Below are 26,664 nucleotides of genomic sequence, written 5' to 3'. Positions count from 1 at the left end.
ACTCGGAAGCCGGTGGGAAGATAACTCCAAAAACGTCAAGTGAGCGGCGTCCGTCCACTACCCCATCCCAGAAACTCACTTCCCACTTTCGCCAATAAAGACCCAGGGCCGGGGAGTGTCTCACTTCCCACTGCCAGGAAAGTGGCCAGAAGCTTCCAGTAAGACTGACTTTCTTAACAGTACTTAGGAGGAACTTAGGATGTGAACTAATTAAGATTGACTTCATTAATGGCATTTGTCGTCAGGCAATTAAACTAGATTTTGTTGATAAAAAGTGCACTATATTACATCAAGTGGAACTTAGTTTATAGCTAAGTATCTCATTAAGCCATCCTCTTCTTAAGATAAACACAATTTTAAATGACCCATGGGAAACTTGTGGTATATTATATCGCCAATTGTTTTGGCTTATATCCTCCTATCTATTTTGACTAGCTTAATGTACTGCATGGAAGGAAAATAAATAAATAGATTTCAAAGAAGTGGATTGAGTTCTTTGACTGCCTGCTCCAAAAATAATATTAAATATATTAATTAAAAGAATTAAGTTATTAGAGAATAATACTATTAATTATTTTATATTTTAACACTACATTCTTAGTGTTAAAATATAAGTATCGGATCTATAAATCTAAACATTTAGTATATAATTATCTCCTAATGCACCATTTTTTTGTTTCTTAGCTTGCCTTTCGAGATAAAAAATAATAATGAGATAATTTATTTAAAAAATGTGATGAGTTAATATAATAGGTTATCCCTAATTGCATTCAAATCGGTGGTCAAAATTTTCAGAGTAAAAGGGTCAGAAAAGCTAATCTTTGTAATAGAAAAGAAGGGAAAAAGTAAAAAAAAAATGTGATGATATATAATGTCATGGAACAAACCAATCATACAAGTGCAATAATATGGACTCATCCCTGGAAGGAAAAAAAAAACATACATCTCATGAGAACAATGTGATTGTGATTTTAATATATATATATATATAATTAAGTTTATCTTATGTATCTATCTATTAATAAGTAGAGTTTTTCAGTAAATAAAGAGCTCTATTAATAAATAATAGAGGGAAAAAAAATAAGTGAAAGTTTATAGTAAAAGTTAGAGGTAGTAAATAATTATGATTATGATAATTAATGATGATCTATTAACTAGGCGAGTCAGTCAAATGTCTAACTTATATATCGCAAAGTAGTATTATATTAACGTATAAGTGTAACGATACTTTAATTATTAAAGAATTTATGGATACTTCTCCTTTTTCTATATTTAGGGATTGAAAATGTCATCAGGAAGGAAGTCAATTATAGCAACCAACTTCAAACTAATATGGCACGTTATTTATCTGTTATATGGCAATTGATGGCCTTTGCTTTCTCTCACTTCCCGTCCACTGTTACGTTTAATGTTTGACTCTTTTTTCTCCGATTAAATCTATTTTTCTCTTCTAAATTTATTCAAAAATTATGATATTTTTTAATTATTTAAAAGATTAAATCCTGATGGCAAGACAAAATCACTTTCGGCGAGTACCGAAAGTAGTCAAATATATTCCTCCATAATTTAACTTTAATCATGTGATTAAAGAAGTAAAATATAATTTACCTTAATTTTTAAAACACTTACATCCATATAAGAGCCGGACAATTAGAGTCAATTATCCTCACCCGTACTTGTGTAATAGACGACAAACTAGTGAATTTATAACTTATAAATATCATATTTTTTACACACATTTAATAATTATGGTAGCACATTTATATTTTAAATTTAAGTACGGCTAAGATTATTAAAAAGAATCTTATACTAATTAATACGTTCACACATATACGTTTGACGACATGGGAATTTGAACCTGCGATACGGAAAAGAATCATTTAGTATAGCTGTAAATATATATATATATACTGACAGCTAAAAGTATAATTATTTATATCGACTAAAGTATAAATATATATAGATATATATATGAGGCAAGTGGTGTCAGGTTCTATGAAATCAACATCAATTCGGAGGTCCACCTCATCGACATGTTTATTGCCAATATTTTTTGTTGGGAGAAAAGCTACGTCATGACAAAACAAGTCTTACTTAATAATTTATGGTACAAGTGCGTTGGAAATTAAGGATTTTTACATATCATATCATGTCATACATTTTTTTAATAAATTTTATTTTAATATTGTGACGTTACTAACTAACTAGCGTCTACTAAAATACCTCTATCATTTTCTCTATAATTTAAGTATTTATAAATTATTTTATATATTATAATATAATATATATTTTTTTAGTACCATCTAAATTAATTCAAGATGTTAAATAATAATTATAGAAAAAAAGTACCTTAAAAATAAGTGAGAATTATAAAATAAATAAAATATATGATGTAATTTATAAAAATCCCTAAAAATTAATAAAACACTAAATTGTCCTCAACTAAGCTCCCTCCTAAGTTTTTGTTAACACTTCTATAGTTTATAATTCCCCAACGAGGCTACTCATGCTCATACTGATCCTTACGTCTTAGTTAAAAGAAATTTAAAAATAATTAGACATAAATATTTAAGGTAAAACTCATATGTCCGGAGATTCTGATAAGATTTGAAGACTTTTTTTTTTTCTTTTTTTGCAAAGGTTAATTTTGCAAATTCAACGAGAAAATCCAACTGCAACCTAAACGCAGGGTATGGATGGATGGATAAAAATCTCGTTAAAATGCTGGGGAATAGGTTGTCCAGGTCAGCATTTTTGAACTCTTCCGGCCTAGTCTACGCGGACTTGGACCTGGTCGGTGGGGCCCAATCCCCACCCCGTCCTTCCCACCTCATCACCAACCGCATGTCCTGCCTACTAATAAATAAACGGACCGCTGCCGTTGTTCGCTCTCCCAGAATTATACCACCATTTTTATTCGCCCCGCGAATAAAATCTAAGGGAGTTAATCCTCCGACACAGAATAGTGCCGGAATAAGTTCACATCCCTCTAGACAACCCCGCTGTTAAGTCTCTCTCTCTCTCTCTCTCTCTCTGCCCAGTTTCCTCCTCTATTCTCGCCTTTATCCGATCTCAATGGAGGTGGAGGCGATCGCTAGTCACGCTTTCGACCGCCCGCCCCCTGCATTCATGGAGCCGAACCGTCTAGAAGCCCATCCGGATCCGGCGGCGGGGGCGGGGGCGGGGACGGAGGCGACCGACGCTCCCCAGCCGCCGATCTCGGAGAGATCCGAGTCGTGCGTCGCGGCCACGAAGCTGCAGAAGGTGTACAGGAGCTACCGCACCCGGCGCAAGCTAGCCGACTCCGCCGTCGTCGCCGAAGAGCTCTGGTATTACTTCCCCCCGTCGTTCTTTTTCCTTGTTTTGCTTGTTTTTCTTTCTATATATATAAATTTATTGCTCATAAAATTTGGATCTTTGGGTAGGTGGCAGTTGATAGATTTCGCGCGGCTTAACCACAGCACGATTTCCTTCTTCAATAAGCCGGAGACGGCGGTCTCGCGGTGGACCCGAGTTAGCTTGAATGCTTCCAAGGTTTTTGCGATACTTTTAGGGATTCTATTTGTGCACTTTTTTTCCCGTGATTTGGTGATGAGATTTACTATATTTATGAGATTTACTATATTTGGTGGTGGCCGTGATTTTTGATCTTCGACCGTTCTCTTTCCAGGTTGGTCATGGGTTATCTCAGGATGCTCGAGCCCTCATGCTGGCCTTTCAACACTGGATCGAGGCTGTGAGTCTTATTTGTTTTCACACACGCTTTATATTTCTTGTACAAAAGGTGTACAGTTTGTTTTTTCTCTTAAAATTAGTTGACTATTTTATGGTTGTTGATCTGGTAGAATTTACTTCCAAGTAAAATTCAAATAGTTATGGTAAATCAATTTTATGGTGAATATAGTTCTTTCTATCCGCACCCTACTTATGTTGCAATCTTTGAGTAGGTGTTTCTAGTTCTGAATTATTTTCTGAAGACACTTATTGTATATAGTTTGGGTGTGTAGATCGATCCACGGCATCGATACGGGCACAACCTGCACTTCTACTATGATGAATGGTGTGGAAGCCAGGCTGGCCAACCTTTCTTCTACTGGTGAGCATCATGTAGTGGTTTTCGCTGTATTTTCTGCTTTGTTGTATTTATTTGACCTACTTTCTCAGTTTCTTGTCCTTAAGAAATGAGAAAACCGGATTCATTTGTATCCATTTCTAGTAGATTCATTTTATTTTAGTATCAGGTTAGTGATTGGTATATGGTATATCCTCTCAAAGATATCACGTTTGTACAGGCTAGATATTGGAGATGGGAGAGATGTCGATCTTAAGGAATGTCCAAGGTCGCTGCTGCGGAAGCAGTGCATTAAATATCTTGGCCCTGTAAGATATCTTGTCTCAATTATATTTGCTGTCTAAAGATGATTAGGTCAGGCTTACCGTGGTGATGTCCAAAACCAGCCTCTGCTTAAAATCTTTCCCTCATGCCGGTGTTTTCATAGGCATGATATCATATTATTGGTACTTTAGGTATGGACTGCAATCGAAAGGATTTTCAGAGGTAAGTTATGAGAACATATTTAACCTGCATAATGGTGGCAGAGCTTGAGGCTCCTGATAAGGTGGGGTTCAAGGAAGTGAATATCTGCATAGCCTTACTCCAATTGCTGGAAATGCCATTTTCGCGACTCATGTGCAATCATGAGAGTCAATCAAAGTGCAAATTATTCTCTATGAGGGATAAGATGGAGCGTCCTCAATGATGAGACACCATTAATAACTAGTGATGTTAATCATCACTCCATTTTCTTGAGAACAGGAGCACTACTAGCAGTGCTTATAGTGTGGATAATGAACCAATTTGTCACTCACTCAGAGGAATACTAGAGATGCTTTGTTGCTGCTTTCATTTCTTTGGCTGACAATGCAATTCTAATGTATGTTAACAAACTTTTGCAGCAAGAACGAGAGCACTATGAGTATGTCCCGGTGGATGGAAGAGTTGTACACAAACAAACTGGAGAGCTTCTTGATACAACTAAAGGATCTGAAGGGGCAAAGTGGATTTTTGTTATGAGCACGACAAAGAGACTGTATGCTGGCCAGGTATATTCTAACTAAAACAAGAACTTCTAGACACACTAAGCTGAAAAATCTAAAATTTATGAGCAATGAACATTTGACAAATCTTATCTATTGAGTGATTGATTTAATATTTATCTTATTTTTTTAATTTAGTATCCAAGTATGTTTATTGACAATTTCTATCTTGTCCAGAAAAAGAAGGGAATATTTCACCATTCTAGCTTCTTAGCAGGAGGTGTCACCATAGCAGCTGGAAGGTTTAGTGCACAAGAGGGAATTCTTAAGGTAACTTTAAAAGGCTCATATCAATGAGCTTTATCTTGTTGCATAGGGATATTATATAATCATTGTAAATACATAATAAGTTTTTGGTAGTCTTTTTTGCTTGTGCTATTCTTGCCTTACTTACCAATACATATAATATGTTAGAGGCTGGAAGAAATATGTCTGGTTGTCTAAAGACTCTTAAACTCTTATCTTGACATTCATGTGGCCACAACATCCATGAACAGACGTTACATTCAAATATTGAACATAGTACCTACTGTACATATCTTCCAATTTTTCTGTTTCTTCTATGTTCCTCTTCCTCTTGTGGTTCAGGAACTCAATCTGTTTCGAATTTCACACCCAGAAATATCACTATAGTGTCTATAACACACTAGTGACATCAAGTTTTTAAAATGAGGTTATTAAGAAATAGATTAAGATCAAGACCACCATCTTATGATGCTACGGTAGCACCTTATCTTATACTTCCATCTGTGACAAGTGATTTTTCACTTGACAAAATTTTGGTCAGTTATAGTGTTATTTTCTTTCCATATGGAAAGACAGTATTACTTTTTGTATGTTGCATAAATAAATCTGATGATACTTGAGATTAGGTGTTCAATGTCATGCAATATGCCTTCTAAGCTGGAACATGTGGCCACACCTTTGAGATATAATCTTAGCAGTTCCAATTGCTGAGCATTAATAAAAATAGAAGGTTATGGCGTCACGCAGAAGCAATCATGTAGCCATTTGGCTGATTGCACTGTAGGTCTAATTTTCCGTAATACCACACGATCTGATGCAAGTCAATACATTGTTCTTTTATGTTCCAGAAGATCTCTATCTATGATAGTATACTCAATGGGCGCTACTTATATACATGAACTCTTATTGCCATATTTGCCTTTCTGAAAGTGCATATCATATTGAGCTCTGATATCTCTGCGATTGCAGAATATCTGGGCCTACAGGGCTCAGATATACTGTTGCAAGTCAATACATTGTTCTTTTATGTTCCAGAAGATCTCTATCTATGATAGTATACTCAATGGACTTATATACATGAGCTCTTTATTGTCATATTTGCTTTCCCAAAAGTGCATATCATATTGAGCTCTGATATCTCTGTGATTGCAGAATATTTGGGCCTACAGTGGCCATTACCGCCCAAATGAGGAGAACCTTGACAACTTCTTAGACTTCCTAAAAGAGAATGGAGTTAATCTGGACGAAGTTCAGGTATAACATTCAGGAGACCAATAGTTTCTTATACCACTCGAACTATTTCTACCCTCTTTACTCCAATACAATCTTGTATACTAAGTCTCATTTCATGCTCAGGTGCGGTCATCTTCCAATGAAGACTACTATGATGATCCAAAACAAGCTCAAGCAGAAAAGATGATCGACATTATGACAATTCCCAAACCTCCACAGCTTGTAATGCCTAAAGAGTTGGTGAAAAACAAACCTGTGGAGGAAACTGAAGGCATTGATCGGGCTAGTGAAGTGAAAGCAACTTACAAAAGAACTTTATCTGGTGGTCTGCAGAGCCCAAGAGCTGAGGTACCAAAGAAGGCAATATTAGAGAGGATCAAGTCCAAGAGAGAATCAAAATCCTACCAGCTGGGGCATCAACTTTCCTTGAAATGGTGCAGTGGAGCTGGTCCAAGGATTGGATGTGTTGCAGACTATCCACTGGAGCTCAGGCTCCAAGCTCTGGAGTTTGTTGATCTCTCACCTAGGGTGACCACTCCATCCAATTCACGGAGGTTTTTCCCGTGCTTATCACCGAGCTCTAACATCTCTCCGACATTGGCTATGTCGCCAACCAACATGGCTTCGACACCACCATACACTCTGCGACCGACTTTTTCCATATAACTTGTTCTACGTCATGTTGTTTATTGACCCTTTTTAAACCAGCTCCATGACTATCTATCTGAATGTACCATGCAAACGCACTACAATTGAGATCTATATTGCATGTTTATATTTAAAGAAGTTTTTGCTATCTTGGAAAATAATAATAATAATTATAACGGGCAGGAAATGTTCTTCCAGATGATCAACCACCAGTTAAATGCATTCTGATTCATAGTTTCCTCCAAGACTACATTGTGTAGAGCAGTAAAATGTAAGACAAAATTGTTGTACTATAACTCAGATGGATCTGTTTGGTTAAATGCAGCTGCAGCCTGAAATCGTTGCCATTATCTCTCGTTTTCCTTTCATTAGGAAAGATAGCAAGAGAGCTATCCCAAAACTCTCTGTACAAAGGATCCTGATCCATCCGAAGAGAGGATTATAGATATAGATCAGGTGGCAAGACATTACACAAGTAGACGATTCCAGATTTACAAGCAAAACCAGCAAACCCATCAGTCAATCTGTTGGCTTCCAAAGATAATAATATTGCGTAGTAATAAGAGCAGGAATAAAATAGTTATCATTGCCCTCATAGATTCAACCTCCATTTACCCAGTTATGAGCAAAGGTAATGGTTGCCATTATCTCACGTAGAGTTACATGCTTCGTCTTGAATTTGCCACCATAGGTTGGTTTTCTCGAATGTATGGTTTAATATGTAGATTGGCAAATTTCGAAGGCAAACTCCAGATTTTACAAAATTGTAATAAGTGGATAACTTGATAATATTTATTATCCTAATGGCTGTAATATGGATTAAGGAACAAGAGAATAATTTACACCCAGCTGAAGCATGATGAAATCTGAAAGCAGAATTAAGTTATAAAATCTTAACTCTCTCTCAAAAAAATAAAAAAAATAAAAAAATAAAACCTGAACTTTTCTCAAGCCCCTCAAGGCCTCAACCCAAATACAAGCACCTGTTTGAACATCCATATGCACGTGTAAGCACTAAAGAGGAAGAGCTAGAACTAGTTGAACGAAATCTGAGTGCATCCAACAGGGGTGGCATTTTTCAAATAGAGATATAGAAAGCAAAAGTTTTTTTTTTTTATCCCCAGCAGATGAGAATTAGCATACAAATATCTGAAAGTAGGTAGTACAATACACATTGTAAAAGTACTTAAATGTACTTGAACACAACGATCAATCTCCACTTGCACATCCCCTGCATCCACAATGAACACATTCTATAACCTTTTCTTCCCTCAGATGTTTAGGAACCCTACAAACGCAAGTGGTTGCAAAGTTGTGGTCTCTTGTCTGCATGCAGCGTAGACAGCAAAGGCGTTCATAACCTGGCTGCAATAGTCAACAGAAAAGGGTATCAATATGAAGTAGCAAAAAAGATAAAAGTTTTACAACAGATACTTCACATGATTACAGAAGTAAATAACAAATCACAACATGCAAGACAAGTTTGAAATCAGGTAATGGGCATGAAATCCGAAAAGACAAAATCTCGGAGAACAAGAGAGAGGAAAGACACAGATATCATTTCCTAACAACAAAGAACAATTGGAGTAAAAGGAAAAGATTGCAACAGAAGAATTTACATCCTAAATTTCTTGTGTATAAGTAGTCAACCATTACCTATCACTTTGCAAGTGACACTCAAATTATTGGGTGCACTAGCCTTGAAGGTTTTTACCACCATGTCAGATACATCAGACAAGTTTGCGTGCACAAGCATGAAAAATCTGATTGCGAACTTCACAAAATGTTTCCAAGCTAGAGGATTACCAAATAATTCATACTATAAAATTCACTTTCAAGAGTCTAAACAATGTTTATAATAACTTAATTAAAGGCGGACCTGCTGGGAAGAAGTATATATGTTCTAAAAAGGACATAGTTAGATCAATTTTTGTTCAATGTTTTTAAAGGCGCTCCTCACGGCCGCTATGGTGGGGCGGCACACCGACCACCCTGCCATCCATTGATGGCAGGTGGTTATAAATATGGTAAAGTATTTCATATATTGATGGAAATGATGATTTAGATAATCATATGATTGTATGGGAAAAAAATGGCTACTCAGCTATAGCTTGGACAATTGAAAAAAAAGAAGCATCATGAATTTATGTGTTAGCTGTAATTTAAGGGTTAGTTTTTTACATTCTATTGATTGCCCTAAAAACTCACATACATGTGAATACATTCATAATATTGTTATTGATGGTATTAAAAAAATGGGGGAGGAGAATGTTTTCCAAGTTGTAACTGATAATATTGTTGCTAATTTACTAATTGCACGATTGCTAAATAATAAATATCCTCACATATACTGGACATCTTGTGCCGCCCATTATATAGAGAGAGGATATCCAAAGAAAGAAGGATCAAATATGCGATTGAACGTGGGAGAGAAGACGTAGTATTTATTTATGGGCATCATAAGACATTAAATATTATGCGTCAATTCACACAAAAAGGGAGATCGTGAGACCCGAGGTTACAAGATTTGCTACTTTTTTTCTTAAATTGTAGTCTTTTGGAGAAGAAAAAAAAACTAAGTTTTATGTTTACTTTTGATGAATATTTAACATGCAAATGGTCAAAAACTATAAAAGAAAATAGAGCTAACTCTACTATTCTCAATAATCAATTTTAGAGGCAAGTGTTATTAGTAGTTAAAGTCTCCCTTGGTAAAGTTGCTTCGAGGAGTTGATGGTGAAAGAAAGTCACCACCGAGATTTATGTATGGTGGATTAAAAGATGCTAAGAAAAAAATTAAAATATTTTCAGTAATAATGAAATTTCTTCCAAGCCTTTTCTTGATGCAACTGATCACTGCACAAATAGAAAGTTTGATGCAAATCTCCATGTTGTTGCATATTACTTAAATCCACATTACTTTTATAGAGATTATGATGACATCAACGGAGAATGATTTAAATGTAATGATTGGTGTCTTAGTTGTGTTGAAAACTTCTACCTAGATCTGTCCATTTAAGTACACATTACAAATGTAAAAAATGAAAGCATACAAGGATATTACTGAAAATTTTGGAAGACCACTAGCAAAATTAGCAAGTGAAATTAATGATGATGAATTCAACTCAGGTATATTTAACAGTATAGCATATGTAATAAAGCATGTCTTTTAGTCTTATGTATATTAGTACGTTAGTAAATTACTTTCTAATTGTATGATTATTAGCTCATTGGTGAAATGTATATAGAGTTGATGTTTTTTTTTTCTGAAAAACATGACAATTAAGATTCTTAATTAAACATGTAGCTCATCCAGATATGAAAGAAATTAGTGCTTATTTAAATGTGTAATGTATCATTGTATTGATTAAGTTATCAATTCTAAATTATAATTGACTCATCCTAATTTGATCTTTGTTTTCTCATATTCATTCAAAGAAGAGAAATAAATTGAAAACGAAAAGATTGACTTATTTGGTTTATGTATAATTTAATGCAAGAACAAAAGATTGAAAGATAGCAAAAGAGAATGTGAGAGACGATAACGAAGCATCAAGTGCCAGAAGAATTTTCATCATTAAGGAAGAGCGCTAGTGCTTGATTCAAATGATAATTTATTAGCAAATGAAGCTCCACTTGAAGATTGTGAAGAAGACTAGAAGCCTAGAATATGACTCATTTGGTTGTTATGGATCTATGATTGTGACCTTATTATGAATTTTAATAATTTTGATTCTTTGATCATGTTATTTATTTTGGATTTTTAGTTGTGATTCCTATTAACTTGTTATGATTTTGCTAATTTTGAATTTTTAATCATATTGTTTGTTTTGGATATTTTATTGTGATTCTTGTGAACTAATTATGAATTTGATAACTTAAAATCTTTGATCATATTATTTGTTTTGGATATTTAGTTGTGATATTTTTGAACTTACTATAGTTGTGAACTATGAATTGTAAATTGTGATTATGTTATTTGATATTGTGATATAGTGCATCATTATACATTTTATATAGACTATATTAGTATAAAAATTATAAATATACCATATATAATTATTTTTAATTTTTTTATACAAAAGATGCTAGACCGCTTTGTCAACCGCCTTCTACCTTAGCGCTAGACAGTAGGGTGATTGACCGCCATCCGTGGCCGTCTTTCAAAACATTGTTTTTGTTTATGTTACAAGGGATCACAGGACAATAAAACCCAATTATTGTTTAACTAGCCTCTAGAATCACCATAAAACAGACACAAGAAGAACTGTTTTAGCTCAGGAACAATGAAAAGCAAGAAGTCGATTCCGGCATTGACATAGTAGCATGTAGACAAACGAATTCACGGAGAGGATCGGAAAGACTGAGGATAAAACATGAAAGAAGATGCAGATTTACCTTTTTCCATTTTGCAATCAGATTGCGATCTGCATAGCCCTGATCAAGGCAGAATTCATACAACTCTTTGGATATTTCCTTCCTCCTGTAGTAAAGATCATATATATAGCGACTTTTCTGATGCGCTATCTGGAAGATAGGCCAGAGTGCTTCACACTTTCTCTTCCCGTCGTGTGGATCATTTTCAGCTGCTCAAAAGATGAACTTTAAGTAAGCATGGAACACATAATTAGAATAAATAAATATGACACACATAAAGTAAGGGGATGAACTGGCCAAGAACACTGACCTTCTCTCATTTTTGCTTCCAGATCACGAAGTGTAGGCTCAATAAGCTCCCATCCCTCTGGATATTTTACACGGCTTGTCTTTATTTTAGGCATGTTATTAGAAAGAACAGTTCTCAACCTTGTCTTTTCAAACTCGTAAAGTTAATCTGCATGTTGATATGCAACAGAGAACAAGTAACACATTTTGAAAACTCTGACATTAAAATGGAAGATAACAGAAAATTTTTGCAAAAAAATAAGATAATCCTACTAATGACGATTATTTAAAGACGTCCACGCATTTATATAGAAGGAAAGACAACTCAAGATATTAAATGCATGATATGTACCATGATAGTTTACCAAGTTGCAATGCATCACATAGGACAAAATATTTCTAATCCTTTTTCACATGCAAGATATTTCAGAATTCTTGGTTCTTAATTTGTTTTATAAGCGATTCTTTTAGCATAGGCTGTGGGTCAAACAATCTATATATATCATCAGAATTCAGAACTGCTAACTGCTCATCAGCACCAATTAAAATTATGAGGCGATACTCCTCTCCAGTTTGAAGCCTAGGAATTGTGCCAAATTATACTATCTATAAACTGTACTGTTGAATATATCAAGAGTTATAAACCTTGTTCAGTTAAAAAGAAAATCCTTTCAGTACTGCTAGAAAAGCCACGTCACTCATCAGTACGAACTCCTCATCCTACTTCGCAAAACTAACTACACGCAGTTGGGCAGAATAAAACCCCTAATTCAATTCTTCTCTCCAAGTACTTCTAGCAACTAAAAGGGAAATTACTGAGAAAGATGTTACCCACTTCAAAATGCAATCTTTTCTTCACAAATCTCTTCACCGAAGGAGTAGGGTTTTCCGGATCAGCTACTTAGGGTTTATAATACTTTAGACTAGGGTTTCGGCTGGGATTCGAGAAGAAGGGAACGAAACCGAAGTCTCAGGAAGGTCGTACTCCTGGTGCGATCTCGGGCTAGAATAAGGGTTCGGGATGAGAAGATGCATACCTTCGTCGTCGGAAGAATGAGAGAGAAAAACTGGCTCGGCGATGCGAGCGAGGACGACGAGAGGACTAGAGACGAGTCCGGCTCACTTTACCCTCCTGGATACTCTTATAGTAACTTTTTGATCATTTTATGTTTAAATATTAATATATAAAAAAGGAAAAGATGCTCTTAATTAGTAATAATGTAGTTTTTCTAATATAGGTCAGAAATACAGATATATTTAAACTCCACTAAATTTTAGAGAAATTTTTTAGTAATACATGCAAAAAGAAATATTTTTTTATTTGTATGATTAAAATATAATATAATATATGTTGATTTTTTTGGCTCAAATCTCAAAGCAAGTTCAAACGCATATAGACTTACAAAAGGCATTCAAACACCCACAGAGAGTTTCTCTATTGTAAATTAGTTATATAAATACTATTAAGGTGAGTTTAAGGTAAAGAGAACATATCTATATTTCGATGAGATTGGAGGCTTCAAAATAATTATATTTTGTAACTCTACTAGTGGATTGCACATTTTGCACATATTTAATATTCTTATCTGTGATTGCCTTAGATGACTATTGCTCTATATTTTGACCGCGTGATTGAGTTTTTCTTAAAATTGGTGTTATGATAAGCTTTGCTAATTTTTAGCTATTATTATCATTACAATTCTATTTGTTCTTGTAGTGGATTCTGAACAATATAGTAGTTAATTAACTTTCATTGGTACATATGGATATATATATATATATATATATATATATAAACTTTTAGAGAAAGAGAAATATCAGCATAAATAAATAATTGTATAATTTATAGGAAATTTGTAAAAAAAAAAATTAGAGTGAGGCAAGTTTTCAATTTCTTTTGCATATGAGAGGCAATAAAAAAAAAACTCAGATCAGCTCGTAGTTTCTCTCAGCACACCTTATTACTTACTATAGTATAGTGGTAAGCAGGTAGGCCTACGATCCTTAACCACCAACATAAAAGAAATAGAGAAATTAAGACCCAAAAAAAAAAAAAAAAAAAAAAAACACTCCAGCGCGAATCTTAAAGCAACGCCTCGTTACACCCCAATCCGAATGTGAACCTCAACGACCCTAACCATGTTGTCAAATCAACAGCGCGCTGCCACGTGCCCCTTTCGAAACGCACTCCCTCCATCTCTCTATCTGTAGTAGGTCGCTGACTTTTTACTTTACCGGCGTTCGTGCAACCCTGGTTCGATCCGATCCAAGACGAGGAGGAGCAGTCGAGCAGAGCAACCGAGGAAGCGACCCCGGCGAGCGCGCGCACCTCCAGCCATGGGCCAAGACGGGCCCGGGTATAAGTCCGGTCCTATCCGTCCCATCCTCCCTTCCACTGCCTCCTCCCGCTCCCGCCTATCCCGCGGCCGCCAGATCAAGAAGACCTTCAACAACCTCAAGGTCACCGTCCTCTGCGGCCTCGTCACCCTCCTCGTTCTCCGCGGCACCATCGGTGTTGGCCACCTCGGCCTCCCCTCCTCCGACGACTCCGACGCCAAGGTCATCGAGGACATCGACCGGATCCTCCGCGAGATCCGCTCGGACTCCGACCCGGACGACGACCTCCCTATTCTTTCCTCCTCCAATTCCACCGCCCCCCTTAACTCCACCTCCACCACCTCCTCCTCCTCCTCCTCGTCCAACTACACCCTCGGCCCCAAGATCTCCGACTGGGACGACCAGCGCCGCCGCTGGCTCCTCCAAAACCCCGCCTTCCCTTCCCGGGTCTCCAGCGGCTCCCCGCGAATCCTCCTCGTCACCGGATCCCCGCCCAACCCGTGCGACAACCCGATCGGCGACCATTACCTCCTCAAATCCCTCAAGAACAAGATCGACTACTGCCGTCTCCACGGCATCGAGATCGTCTACAACATGGTCCACCTCGACCGCGAGCTCGCCGGGTACTGGTCCAAGCTCCCCTTGCTCCGCAAGCTCCTTGTCTCCCACCCGGAGATCGAGTGGATCTGGTGGATGGATAGCGACGCCCTATTCACCGATATGGCCTTCCAGATCCCGCTATCTAAGTACGATAACCATAACCTCGTTATCCATGGATACCCTGATCTCCTATTCGAGCAACATTCCTGGATCGCGCTCAACACCGGTAGCTTCCTCCTCCGCAATTGCCAGTGGACGTTGGATCTCCTCGACGCCTGGGCGCCGATGGGGCCGAAGGGGTTCATCCGCGATGAGGCTGGCAAGGTCCTTACAGCGAATCTTAAAGGAAGGCCGGATTTTGAGGCCGACGACCAGTCTGCGCTTATTTACCTCCTCCTCTCGCAGCGGGATAAGTGGATGGATCAGGTTTTCGTGGAGAATTCTTACTATCTCCATGGGTTCTGGGCAGGGCTGGTGGATAAGTATGAGGAGATGATGGAGAAGCACCACCCGGGGCTCGGGGACGAGCGGTGGCCGTTCGTCACCCATTTCGTCGGATGCAAGCCGTGCGGGAGCTATGGGGATTATCCGGTGGAGAGGTGCCTGAATAGTATGGAGAGGGCATTTAATTTCGCCGATAACCAGCTGCTCCGGCTGTACGGGTTCGCGCACAAGGCACTGTCCAGCCCCAAGATTAAGAGGATCAGGGATCAGACAGCGAGGCCCCTGGAGGAGAAGGACAATCTTGACCCTGAAGCCAGAATAGTTGCTCGATGAGCTCGTTGGCCTGCTTCCGGTGCAATTCTGCTGTTTTTAAGAGGTCAGATTTGTGGGTTTTATTAAGCATTTGATGTTAACTCTTCTTTCTTATGAATGAAATTTAAACTTTGTAAGGGTTTTCTAAATCAAGGTATAAGGAAAAAGGGTTATTTTCATGTCATCTTCACATGCTGAGTTTCCATTGAACAGTCAAGACTGGAGAGACTGCTAACTATATATTTGTTCATGTTCCATATGAAACAAATAAGAAATCAATGCAGAAGAACCTACAAAGTGATACCTTTTGCAGGACAGCTCCATTCCACTGTAAAGACAATTTAGATTGTAACACGTAAAAGATATATCTTTACCAAGATCTATTTCCAAGATTTCATGGGCATGGACATTTCAGTTTCCAGCAAGAAAGAAAATATTATTTTCCTTTACTGTCTAGACTCGTAGAAGCTGATTTTTGTAACTCTCTTTGCAGTGAAAATTCAGTTTATTATCTGACTGTTTCCGGAGTATCTTTCCGATAAGGAAAATACATCTGTTTTGTAGACATTCTACCATCAATTTGTGATCAAAGCCTTTTCGAGTTCTTAGATGAAATATGCTTTATACACGTTCTAAGTCCCTATGTTCCTCTCTAAATTGTGCATCTCTCTTGCTCCCCAAATTGCTAAAATGCTAGATGTATTGAGCACCCCTTTCCTCTTTCTTTCCACCACTAAGCTGCAGGAAGAGAGGGCAAGATGCAGGAGTACCATCATATCATCCTCTTGAAGTGTTCTTCTTCTTTGATGCAGAAAGAAAGACTTAAGAAGTAAAGGAAGGGTAAGACAGTGAGGTAGTTATAGATAAAAGGTTATTGAAACACTTTATATATAGCTCAATGTCAACTTCTGGAACTTCCTGCACTGTGTTAATTGAAAGAAAGAAAAAGAGCAAGGATAAGAGAAAAAACATTGGATTGAAGAGATAGATGGAGGTAGAAAAAGAAGGGGATGAGATAGACGTGAACAAGAAAAAGAAGGGGATAAACTTATATAGGGATTGGAAAGACAGATACCGAAGAGAAAAGGGAGGGATACGTAGTTGTCGATGCAGGTTTCTCCCTGCAAATTAGTAGTTACAAAGACATGGGTAATCTGCAGACTTATTGAACACCGCATGTTTATATCTGGAGGTGAATATTGAGCTAAGTTGGAAACTTGTTGGGAAGCTAAACCAGAAAAGTTTCCAAATTTAGCAAGTTATGAAATATTGTATTTTTTAAAAGGCAACATACTCCAGAGGCACACGAAGTATGACCCTGCTGAAGTGGAAGGGGAGTTTCTTTCATGTGATGGGCAAAAACACGATTCTTACTGTCAAGAGGGAACCTTTCTTCAGCATTTAGACATTGATATCCAAATTAAGAAATAGATTCAAGTCAAAATAAGTCTACAACTCTCTACAAGTCTGAAAAGAGACGTTACTAATTGGGAAGAGATGAATATTGTGCTAGAACGCAAATGCTTTCCATGAATTATTACAGAACCTTCACGTTTAGTTTCATGGACTTTCACTGTAGTGGATGTTGTGGATATGTTCATTGCGAAATAGATGTAACTCTCAGATGATAGTGTACGGAAAACTGTCTCAAAAGAGAAGTTGCAGTTGCTGAAGAAATTCTAGTATTTACACTTCTAAAAGATTCACTTCTTGACTTAGTTGATGAACTAGAACAAGTAGACTTGGAATTTTCAAATGGTGAAGAGTGTTCTTACATCCATGAAAACATAGATAATAAGGATAGATGGTCATAAGCCATATTGGATAGAGAAAATCTCGCTCTCAATCTCAGAGAGCGAGATGCGGAGGCCAGTGGCTGTTACTTACAGAGAACTCCAGCAGAGAGGCTGGAGAAGCCTTTTAAGGTACTTTCTGATGCGGCAATCAGCCACATTCTTCTAAATTTTGATTTTTGAAATCATGGGGGCTGTTGAATAATCTGATCACGAAGCTGCATTCAACAAATATTGAAGCACCAAAAAGAGTTTTGAGAAATGCTATCTATAGTAACCTATGGCTGTTAGTTTTACTTTGTGAGAAGCCTTCATCTAATCTTTTGCCTGTATAACCTGTCAGGGTGGAAGTCAAATATAGATAAGTTTGGGAGATTTCTACGGCTGATATTGAAACAAAAGTTCATCTAAGGCCTTTCAGGTTACTTGCTGGCTCGCATGACTTCAATTTGTGAGTTTGTAGGGGCATAACTAGATAATCTGACTAGGAGGCTGCATTTAGCATTACTATGAGAAATCATCACGAAGTATTTTGCAAAGATTCATGAATTCACAAATGATTTGTGACAATCTGTGGTCTGTTTACTTGTTGAAAAATCTCATCATCTGAATATAAAATTTTCTACCTGCTTACCATGTTTTCAGTTGGAAACTAGCCCTAATTCTCCAACCTGGGTAGCATGAGATCAGTTAGACTAATTTTATGACACTATTTCTGGGACTAATGCACATTGTAAAAATCCCAGGATAGGTATCCTTTTGAGTTGATAAGCAGCTAGACAGTTATGTCATATGATTGTTGACTAGCTGATCTTATATGGATCACCTTATAATTCCACTATATTCTCTATACTATGTAACATTAAGGTGACTCTAGTAATCCAGGAGGGAGTGGAAATGAATATTGTACAAATGAAGTTGTGTCCTAAAACACTTTCTGTACTTTTCGTTTGCATTTTTGTGATGTGATTTCTAACCGAGATCGAACAAGTAGCCTTTTTACAGTTTGGTTTCTCCAATATGCAAATTTTGTAGAGCTCATCTCTTTGATTTCACTTTGCAGCTTGTGACAGATTACAAGTTACTACTCATTGTTCTGTTTCCTAGTTAAGAATGCAAGTATTATTAGTTTGTCGTACATGGAAATTCCAGAGATTAGACCTTTCAACCTATTTGAGGTATGCAGTTTTTGAGATGTGTTTTGGTATATATTTCAAAATTTGACAGGAATCCAAGGTTTTAAACTTGGATTCTTAGAATTGGCGAGGATTGAAAATTTTCAGGAGAAAGAGTTCAAGGAGACTGCTGTTTGAGCTCCCAAATGTGATAATGCAGGACTCAGTACTTAAGACTGGGAATCTAATCTACTTGTATTTGATTTTTTGCAAATCACTAAGTGTCTCGCATGATTTAATGCAAAAAGTATATATATTTTTTTCTCGTTAACTTTGAGTTTAGCTTAATCTGTTAAAATATACAGATATCTTTATATTATGGAAAGAAGTATGATTAAAGAGAATGACATTTTATTCTGGTTATGTTGCTAAATTCGTATAAGAGAATATAGCAACATAGCTAAAACAAAATATTAGCGTGTTACATGGGGAGGACATGAATGCAACATACAGAAAGGTGGAGATGTTTATATGAAAAAAAAGGGGAAATTTGAATTTAACACCAGATTTGCTGCTTACTTCCTTTGTATTCAATATTTATAAATTGAGTCTTATATTTATGCAGAAATTTTTTGGATTAGATTAATACTAGGGATAATTTTTTTTTATACACGATTCTCTAAATTCTTTTTAGTACATAATGACCTTATAAATTTTTTTTAGTATATAATGACCCCTCTAATGAAATGGGTCATGTAACGTGTTTCTAATAGTTCAGAGATCTTATATACCAAAAAAAATATTCAAAGAGTCATTACTTTTTTAGGACTTGGGATTACTTCCTTAGACAAAAGATCTCCAAGCAAGAAAAAGATCGCAAATTAGCTTAGGTATAATTTGGATATAACTTGGGTAAAGTTGGATATAGCTTAGCTAAAGATATTTTATAATTATTTTAATTTATTTAACTTAATTTAGAGTTTTGTTAACAGGGTGTTTTTGTACATAATTGATAAAATATAGGGTTTAATCATAAATATTAAAATAGAGAGGTATAAATTATAAATAGATTAAAAGGCATGATATTAAATGCAAATTTATTAAAAAAAAAGTATATAATATCCAAAAAGAGTGGTGCCAAATATCTATATACTTTTTGCAGCCGCAACCTTGTCATATAAGCCATTCCTATTTTTCTATAGCATTATAAAGTACAATACAAAGGTATCCAAAGCATTTGCCTAACAAACCATCCAAAAGAATCAAACTAATTAAAGATGGGCAGCACTTGCAAATTGATAAACCTAACAGATAGCTCATGTTGCTGTTCTTGTCAGTTTGGCCTTCAATTATGGAGCGAGTTTTATACCTTGCATTGGAGCACGTTCTCTCCATGTGGGGAGGCCTAAAAAATATTTGCAAGAAAAGACGGATAAATTATCCTCTCATCTTTTATCATAATTTGTGCAGGTTCGGAAGCTGAGTGGCAGGGAATGTGATTTGTGCGAACTTTAGGCCCTCTTTCCTAACCTAGAACATCCAGGTACAGCGAACCTTGATTGTGGGGCCCAACAATAAGGCGAGGACGGCGACGTTGCTGTGTTGACACGTCACTTTCATGTCCTTTTACAATTTATTATTGGCTAACTATCAACTCTCAAGGAATTTAGTAATCGCACCCTTTATTCTCGTTTATTATCGTTAACATCCTGCTTCGTTCTCCAAAGGTAGGATAGTTTCTTTTTATGCCGTTTAAGTTAAGTTAAACCTAAGATTAAATGAGGGTCCAAAATGCAAAGGGTGGATAATAATAAATACTAATATAAGGTGAAATTTATACATTTCGAACTCTGGATTTCCTGTCTCCTTTTCTATCATCATTCGATTTTTATCGGGTTGTTCGCAGTGGTGTTCTCCTTCTCGTGATCTCTGCCACTCTCCTATCCCAACCCTAACCCTAATTAACCACTGCCCACCAAACCCTAGTTAATGGCTACTCGCTTCCTCTCCGCTCGGTTCCCGGTAATGCCTTTCTTCCTTCTATTTTGTTCTCGCTTAACATCTTGTCCATTTGTATACTTCGGTCTATGGGTGATGTCCTTCTCGTGATTTAGTTCTTTTCTGCTCACATTTCCAGTTGATCAGCTTCAGGTGACAGCTGCATTTGGTTTGGTTGCATCATTCTTGGTTACTTGCGCTCATTTTCCTTGTGCTGTTGTATAAATTTCAATTTTTTTCCCTCATCTGATGAGTTATCAAGATTGATACTTTTAACGAAAAATAAGTGACATTAGAAGATGCTTATCGTACTGGTGACGAATCTGTAGGCTAAATCCTGTATTTTGTGACGTGTGGTAACTACAATCCAGCAGAATGGTGTCAATGTTCTTCATAAATTTGACTACAAAGCAGTGGTGAAAACTGAAAAGTGAGTCTAACAATAGTGTGAAATTTGTAATGTTACTAGTGACCAATGTAAAGTATGATTAACTTCTTTCTGTGTGATAAATAACCACAAAAATCAGATTATCTGATCAGACGGCACATTGGGGTCTTCACAGATTGACTGATTTCAGATGGCTAGTTCTAATTACCATTTCATACAGTAGAACTCAAAAATGGTTTACTGTTCTGGAATGTATGAATGATTAGAGTAGATAAGTCTGTTTCCTTTTAAGTACTCTGGCCACTTTCCCATTCTTGAGTTGACTAATGTTGTAAAGCTGCACATGTAGTTGGGATATTTACACCATCAGTTGTTGATAACATAATGAATGTAAGTTGTAAGGACGAGTCCATTGTTTCATCAAAAAATATTCATGCCAGTTTATGCAAAATTGGACCTTTGCATATTTTCAAAGGCCAACTGTATGTGTTGTGAACATGCCCGTAGCTTTTTACTTGACTGGAACAGTTAGATTTCTAAGATTCTGTACATAAATAAGCCACAGTTTTCCTTTAGATCAATCTGATGGAAAATCATGCTCTATTTGGCCTCATTTTGGCCTTTTAGATTTTCTTTTTCAACCATAGACGAGGATGAAATGAAAAAAAAAAGAAAAAGAAACCTAAGATCCTCCATGGTTAAATAAGGAGTTGGTACACTAATCAAAACCCCGTGATGCCATGTAGATATTTATGTCTATTGACATGCTGTCGATGAACACTTGTATTTGATACACTGATGTTTTTCATTGCTATGTGTTTTTTAGATGACTAGGGTATATTGTATCAGTATGTTTCCTATCTCTAATGCAGCTGTATCTTCTTGCAGAATCATAGTGGATTTTGATCTGGAGAAGTTGTTATGCAGGCCTTTCAAGCACAAGATTCAGTATGCTTGAATAAAATCTATATCAAAGTGCCCCATCTCGTAGGATACTTGGTCAGCAATCGGCAGCTGATGGCTACTTTAGAGATGTGATAAACATAAAAAATTCCGATCTTGCTATTAAGTTTGTTTGTTGTGTGGTTGGTTGAGACAGGAAGATGGGACCTTCTGGCTGTAGTTCTGAGATTGTTGAATCAAATGAGGAACTGAGTTTGTTTAATTCTAGTGGGTTCAATCAACTATGTGTTAAGGTCAAAGTAGAGGAGCGAGGTAAGTCTCATGATTATCCTTTGGAAGGCCCTTTGGAAGATGACCTTAAACGACTTCTTAAAGCAATCAATTTCAGGGCCTCTTCTAGCACTCCTGGCCCATCTTGTCAGGCAGGTGCACACTTGCTGCGAAAGGATGCCTACAAGAAGCCAATCAAAGTTGGGATATCGCAAGCATCAGAAACCGGGGTACCTGGATCTGCATCCTTAAAACTGGCCCTAAGAAAATTATGCATTTCCCAGGCATCAGAGTTGGCTGCTATGAAGAGATTACCAAAGCCAGTTGGATCCCATGATGCTTCAGAAGCTGGAAGAATGAAAAGGCTCCATGGAAATTTTTTGGTCCAGACAGGTGAATATGATCTTTTGCATGTGAAGGAAAAGGGTAATTTGATAAAAGTATCCGTAGTGCCTGAGAAGGTTAGAGCAGATCCACCTAAAAGGCAACCTGAATTCAGTCAAACATGCAATTCGGAATTGATTAGTCAAAGTAACCCTACTGTGTATTCTATGTCGTCCACCTCAGCCAGGGTCCCAAAGATCAGAATCCAAGATGTGATCAGTCACAAGTCAGAAAAAACAAGAAAGAATCTAAATTCAAGTGCAGAAGCACAAGAAAATGAAAAAAGAGCTCCAAATTCTTCTAATGCTTCCTCTCAGAAAGGTGCTGGGACAAGTAAGCCTATTGCAAGCCCTCGTCTGGTTAAGCCAGTATTTCGGAACAAGACCTGCACAAAGAAGAAAGTGAAAGCAGAACCATCTAGAGTACATAGTTCGACTAGGAACGGGGAAAATTTTGATTCTCTACCTACTAAAACTAAATTAGGTTGTCGAAAAGAATTTATCCTTCCCTCATCTAGCAGTATGAAACCTGTTGTCTCTGTAGGTATAGATAAAACCAACCATGTTAGAAAAAATGCATTCAGTCCAAGCAGCTGTAGTGGTGGAATGGTCAAGGGCATGAAAACAATTGAATTATCAGGATTGAGAGAAAAAGGGGACTGCTCACAAAGTTCTAAAAGTAGCATTGGTGATTATAGTAGCAGCACAAGCATCAGTGAAGAAAGCTACAGTGGCTTTAGTGGTAATGGCAGTAGGCCTCACATGTCAAAAGATGTTAGGTGGATAGTCATCCGGGACATGGTAATACAACAAGGAAGCCTAGGGTTGAAGAACTTTAAGCTTCTCAGAAAGCTTGGACGTGGAGATATCGGGACTGTATATCTGGCTGAGTTGAGGGGATCAGATTGCTTATTTGCGTTGAAGGTCATGGATATTGAATATCTGGTTAGCAGAAAAAAGATCATGAGAGCACAAACTGAGAGGGAGATACTGCAGATGCTAGATCACCCATTCCTTCCAACGCTTTATGCTGATTTTACAACAGATAACCTCTCATGTTTAGTAATGGAGTACTGCCCAGGTGGTGACCTGCATGTCCTTCGGCAAAGACAACCTGGCAGGAGTTTCTCTGAGCCAGCTGCTAGGTAAGTACCGTCACCTAAACATTACATTGTAAGGGCTGCATTTTTCTATAAGTAAGATTATGCTGAATGAACTGGGGATATACTGTTTTAGTTCATTCATATTCCTATAAGCTAGTTCTTTTATGCATGCTGGTAAAACGCCTCCTGCTGAAAAACAGATAGTAATGATAAGTCAATGATAATCTCCAAGACTTGAACTTGTGGAAGTTAGTTCTTATTAGAATTCTATTCTGCAAAATCTGGAAAAATCTGAAATCACTAATAGAACTTTTATGTGGAGACATCTTAACGGATCCATTAGGCTGATTAAAATTTTACCCTACACTGATCTCTAAAGTCATCCACTCTTTGGATTTTGATAGAACTTTTTTGCGTGCTTGTTTTGGGTTTGGTTGTGCCAACTTATGTGGAATTGCTTTCTATATTAAGATCTGACAAATAAGATTACTTCTATCTTTTGATTTTGATTGTGTAATGAACTTCTCCTTATTTTTGTTCACCCTTTTAAATCAATCCTTTGAGGAAAGTCATTACAAGTTGATCTTTCCTTTTGTAGAAACTTTTGATCATGGATTTAGTTTTGGCTAATCCCGATCTCGATCCAAAACCAGTTTTGTACTGATTTTAGTTTGAAACTAGTTTTTTTTAAAGATTTAGGTCGGATCTAAAATACATCTAACTCGTTATTAGTAATTGATGTTTCCAATTATCTTCTTTTAAGTTTTTAGTTTTAACTCTCTATCTCTCACATACATTCTTCTTCCACCTCTCACACCTCACCGAACTCATCGGACAGCCAATCCGACGAGCTCTACCAGCTATCTGCACCTTGGTGAACTTAGGTGATTATTATTTTTTTCCTCTCTTTTTTTTTCGATTTTTCTTCTCTCTCTTTAACTCCCTCTTTCTTATGACTATAGAACAACAAAGAAAAGATAGATATATATCTCTCTCATCTCACTTTTATTCAGTTCAAAATTTATTATGGTTTTGCGTGAATATTTTTTTTAGTTTTTAGGCTTAAAATGTGAATAGTTTTATTTTTCTGTCACCTTTTTTTGATTTTTAGAAACTTTTCATGCATTTTTAAGTACTATTTTGAATTTTAAGCAATTAGAAGATAGTTTGATTTGATACGTGTGGCTTATACAGCTGATATAATCAATACATAATTTTTTCCTGACAGTCAATCCTGGTCCTGATCTTGAGTTTCGGAATCTTGCTTTTTACATATTCTTTTCCTGACGGTCAATTCTGGTCCTGATCTTGAGTTTCAGAATCTTGCTTTTGATAAGTTGTTTCTTGTCTCCTTTGCTATAAATTTTTGATCATTAACATAAATTATGGATGAATAATAAGGTGAGGTGCCTTAGCAGCCTTACTTCTACCTACTGGTGGTGGTAGTGTTAGTGGATGTTCCAAAGTAAACCTAATTTATGATTTACTGATGACTGGATCAAGGATGAGATAGTCAAGTAATCTTCCTTCGAAGTTTATATGCTATATTTATCTTGTTATGCGGTTATGGTTAATATGTTGCATTTTTCAAACCTAGAGGTGATTCATTCCCTCAATCTATTTTTTTTCCAGGTTTTATGTTGCAGAAATTCTCCTAGCTTTGGAGTATCTACATATGTTAGGAGTGATTTACCGTGATCTCAAACCGGAAAACATTCTTGTTCGGGAAGATGGTCACATCATGCTCTCTGATTTTGATCTGTCTCTCCGGTGCTCCGTCAGCCCTACTCTTCTCACATCATCATTAGCCACAGAAGAGCATGCCGGGAGGCTGTCAGGACTTTGTGCTGAAAATAGATGCATTAATCCTATGTGCATTCAGCCATCCTGGGTTCCAGTATCTTGCTTCACACCTCGATTGCCATCTTCCACTGCTTCCAAGACCCGGAAACTTAGAACTGACCTAGGCAACCAGTCTATCCCACTTCCTCAACTTGTTGTGGAGCCCACTGATGCGCGCTCCAACTCTTTTGTTGGGACCCATGAGTATTTGGCCCCTGAAATAATAAGAGGGGATGGGCATGGCAGTTCTGTAGATTGGTGGACCTTTGGGATATTTCTTTATGAACTACTGTTTGGTACAACTCCTTTCAAGGGACCTGGTAATGAGGAAACACTGCGAAATGTGGTTTTTCAGAGCCTGAAGTTTCCTGAGGATGCAGCTGTTAGCTCTCATGCCAAAGATTTGATAAGTGAATTGCTAGTGAAGGAGCCAGAGAATAGATTGGGATCAGTCAGAGGGGCAGCTGAGATCAAGCAGCACTCATTTTTCGAAGGGCTGAACTGGGCCTTGATTCGTTCTGCTGCACCTCCTGTGACACCAAGAAACGAAGAACTTGAGACTGCGTTAGCAAAGCACAAGAAAAAAGAAGGTAAGTGTCTGGATTTCAGAATCAATGAAGAAGACATAGAGTTTGAGCTTTTCTAGCCAAATTTTCTTCCAAGAGGGCATAGTTGACTTGGTAGCTCTTTTCAATACTATTCTCATGCTTCCCTTTGTTGTAACTTGTAACTGATAGCTGTTGATGTAAATTTAGATCTTAAACTGCGGCAAGTTTTCTTCCCTTGTTAATAGCAGAAATTTGATTTGGGGAAAGGCGCATATCCATTATTATATTTTGCCTTCTAATTAAAATGCTTTACTCCTACTTTCATCAAGCTCTGCCCTCTCTCTGTTGTAAACTTGTTTCTGCTGTCAATAAATCTTTGTTATTGCAAAAAGAAAAAAAAGAGTACATCTTTGGTTGAGAGATGGTGTCAAAATTTTCTGGTCCTGTTTGGGGAAGGAATTTCAATATCACGTAAAACTTGTCAGGAGTAATTGATGTTAGTGATTAGAATTAGCCTAAGCACATCAAGATGACCTATATGATTCAGACTAAAGCACTTGGATCTGACGAAGATCTCATCAGGCATACTTCAGATGCTGGTCGTAAGAAAATTAAACCAATCACCAATTTATCAGAAGACGAGGAAAATTGTCAATAATCACAGAGAAACTGATCCAAGTTGCTCTTCAGATGCTGCTTTGGATATCGGAAGGCATAGAGTTCCTATTTTTCCTAAAAT

General features: G+C 37.0%; 4 protein-coding genes across 7 annotated transcripts; 3 read left to right on the top strand and 1 right to left on the bottom strand.

The window, feature by feature from the left end:
* Positions 1–2,746: 2,746 nt before the first annotated feature.
* On the top strand, positions 2,747–7,362 carry LOC140797380 (IQ domain-containing protein IQM3). Its single transcript, XM_073150766.1, has 9 exons — positions 2,747–3,329; positions 3,426–3,534; positions 3,671–3,736; positions 4,008–4,096; positions 4,293–4,380; positions 4,957–5,103; positions 5,275–5,367; positions 6,496–6,597; positions 6,700–7,362. The coding sequence occupies exons 1-9, from the start codon at positions 3,076–3,078 to the stop codon at positions 7,240–7,242; spliced, it is 1,491 nt and encodes a 496-aa protein (XP_073006867.1). The 5' UTR covers positions 2,747–3,075; the 3' UTR covers positions 7,243–7,362.
* Positions 7,363–8,315: 953 nt separating this feature from the next.
* Positions 8,316–13,044, bottom strand: LOC140798013 (protein BUD31 homolog 2). The gene is made up of 4 exons (XM_073151728.1): positions 12,927–13,044; positions 11,912–12,058; positions 11,623–11,810; positions 8,316–8,589 (listed from the first exon to the last, which is right to left on the bottom strand). Exons 2-4 carry the CDS (start codon positions 12,003–12,005, stop codon positions 8,434–8,436), a joined length of 438 nt encoding a protein of 145 aa, XP_073007829.1. The 5' UTR covers positions 12,006–12,058; positions 12,927–13,044; the 3' UTR covers positions 8,316–8,433.
* Positions 13,045–13,958: 914 nt separating this feature from the next.
* LOC140797651 (probable glycosyltransferase 2) lies at positions 13,959–15,772 on the top strand. Its single transcript, XM_073151265.1, has one exon. The coding sequence runs from the start codon at positions 14,227–14,229 to the stop codon at positions 15,601–15,603; it is 1,377 nt and encodes a 458-aa protein (XP_073007366.1). The 5' UTR covers positions 13,959–14,226; the 3' UTR covers positions 15,604–15,772.
* Positions 15,773–20,244: 4,472 nt separating this feature from the next.
* Positions 20,245–26,191, top strand: LOC140797648 (serine/threonine-protein kinase D6PKL1-like). Of its 4 annotated transcripts, XM_073151259.1 has the most exons (4): positions 20,335–20,512; positions 20,818–20,918; positions 21,765–23,577; positions 25,168–26,191. In XM_073151259.1, the coding sequence occupies exons 3-4, from the start codon at positions 21,980–21,982 to the stop codon at positions 26,021–26,023; spliced, it is 2,454 nt and encodes an 817-aa protein (XP_073007360.1). In that variant the 5' UTR covers positions 20,335–20,512; positions 20,818–20,918; positions 21,765–21,979; the 3' UTR covers positions 26,024–26,191. The 4 variants fall into 4 exon arrangements, with proteins under 4 accessions (XP_073007359.1, XP_073007360.1, XP_073007361.1 ...); XM_073151258.1 differs by lacking the exon at positions 20,818–20,918 and having other exon boundaries at positions 20,245–20,512; XM_073151260.1 differs by lacking the exons at positions 20,335–20,512; positions 20,818–20,918 and adding an exon at positions 20,535–20,641.
* The last annotated feature ends 473 nt before the right edge of the window (positions 26,192–26,664 follow it).

This window comes from Typha latifolia, chromosome 11 (genome assembly GCF_019914945.1).
Source record: "Typha latifolia isolate L0001 chromosome 11, TyphaL0001v2, whole genome shotgun sequence".
Lineage (NCBI taxonomy): Eukaryota > Viridiplantae > Streptophyta > Magnoliopsida > Poales > Typhaceae > Typha > Typha latifolia.
Note: the sequence above shows the minus strand (reverse complement) of the source record. Positions and strands in the feature narration are given on the sequence as shown.

Coding starts and splice junctions, on each gene's coding strand:
- LOC140797380 (XM_073150766.1), top strand. CDS start 3,076: ATGGAGGTGGAGGCGATCGCTAGTCACGCTTTCGACCGCCCGCCCCCT. Junction 3,330..3,425: donor GTCGTCGCCGAAGAGCTCTG/GTATTACTTCCC, acceptor ATCTTTGGGTAG/GTGGCAGTTGATAGATTTCG. Junction 3,535..3,670: donor TTAGCTTGAATGCTTCCAAG/GTTTTTGCGATA, acceptor TTCTCTTTCCAG/GTTGGTCATGGGTTATCTCA.
- LOC140798013 (XM_073151728.1), bottom strand. CDS start 12,005: ATGCCTAAAATAAAGACAAGCCGTGTAAAATATCCAGAGGGATGGGAG. Junction 11,811..11,911: donor GGAAGCAAAAATGAGAGAAG/GTCAGTGTTCTT, acceptor TCTTTTGAGCAG/CTGAAAATGATCCACACGAC. Junction 8,590..11,622: donor TGATTGCAAAATGGAAAAAG/GTAAATCTGCAT, acceptor TGACTATTGCAG/CCAGGTTATGAACGCCTTTG.
- LOC140797651 (XM_073151265.1), top strand. CDS start 14,227: ATGGGCCAAGACGGGCCCGGGTATAAGTCCGGTCCTATCCGTCCCATC.
- LOC140797648 (XM_073151258.1), top strand. CDS start 21,980: ATGGGACCTTCTGGCTGTAGTTCTGAGATTGTTGAATCAAATGAGGAA. Junction 23,578..25,167: donor TTCTCTGAGCCAGCTGCTAG/GTAAGTACCGTC, acceptor TTTTTTTTCCAG/GTTTTATGTTGCAGAAATTC.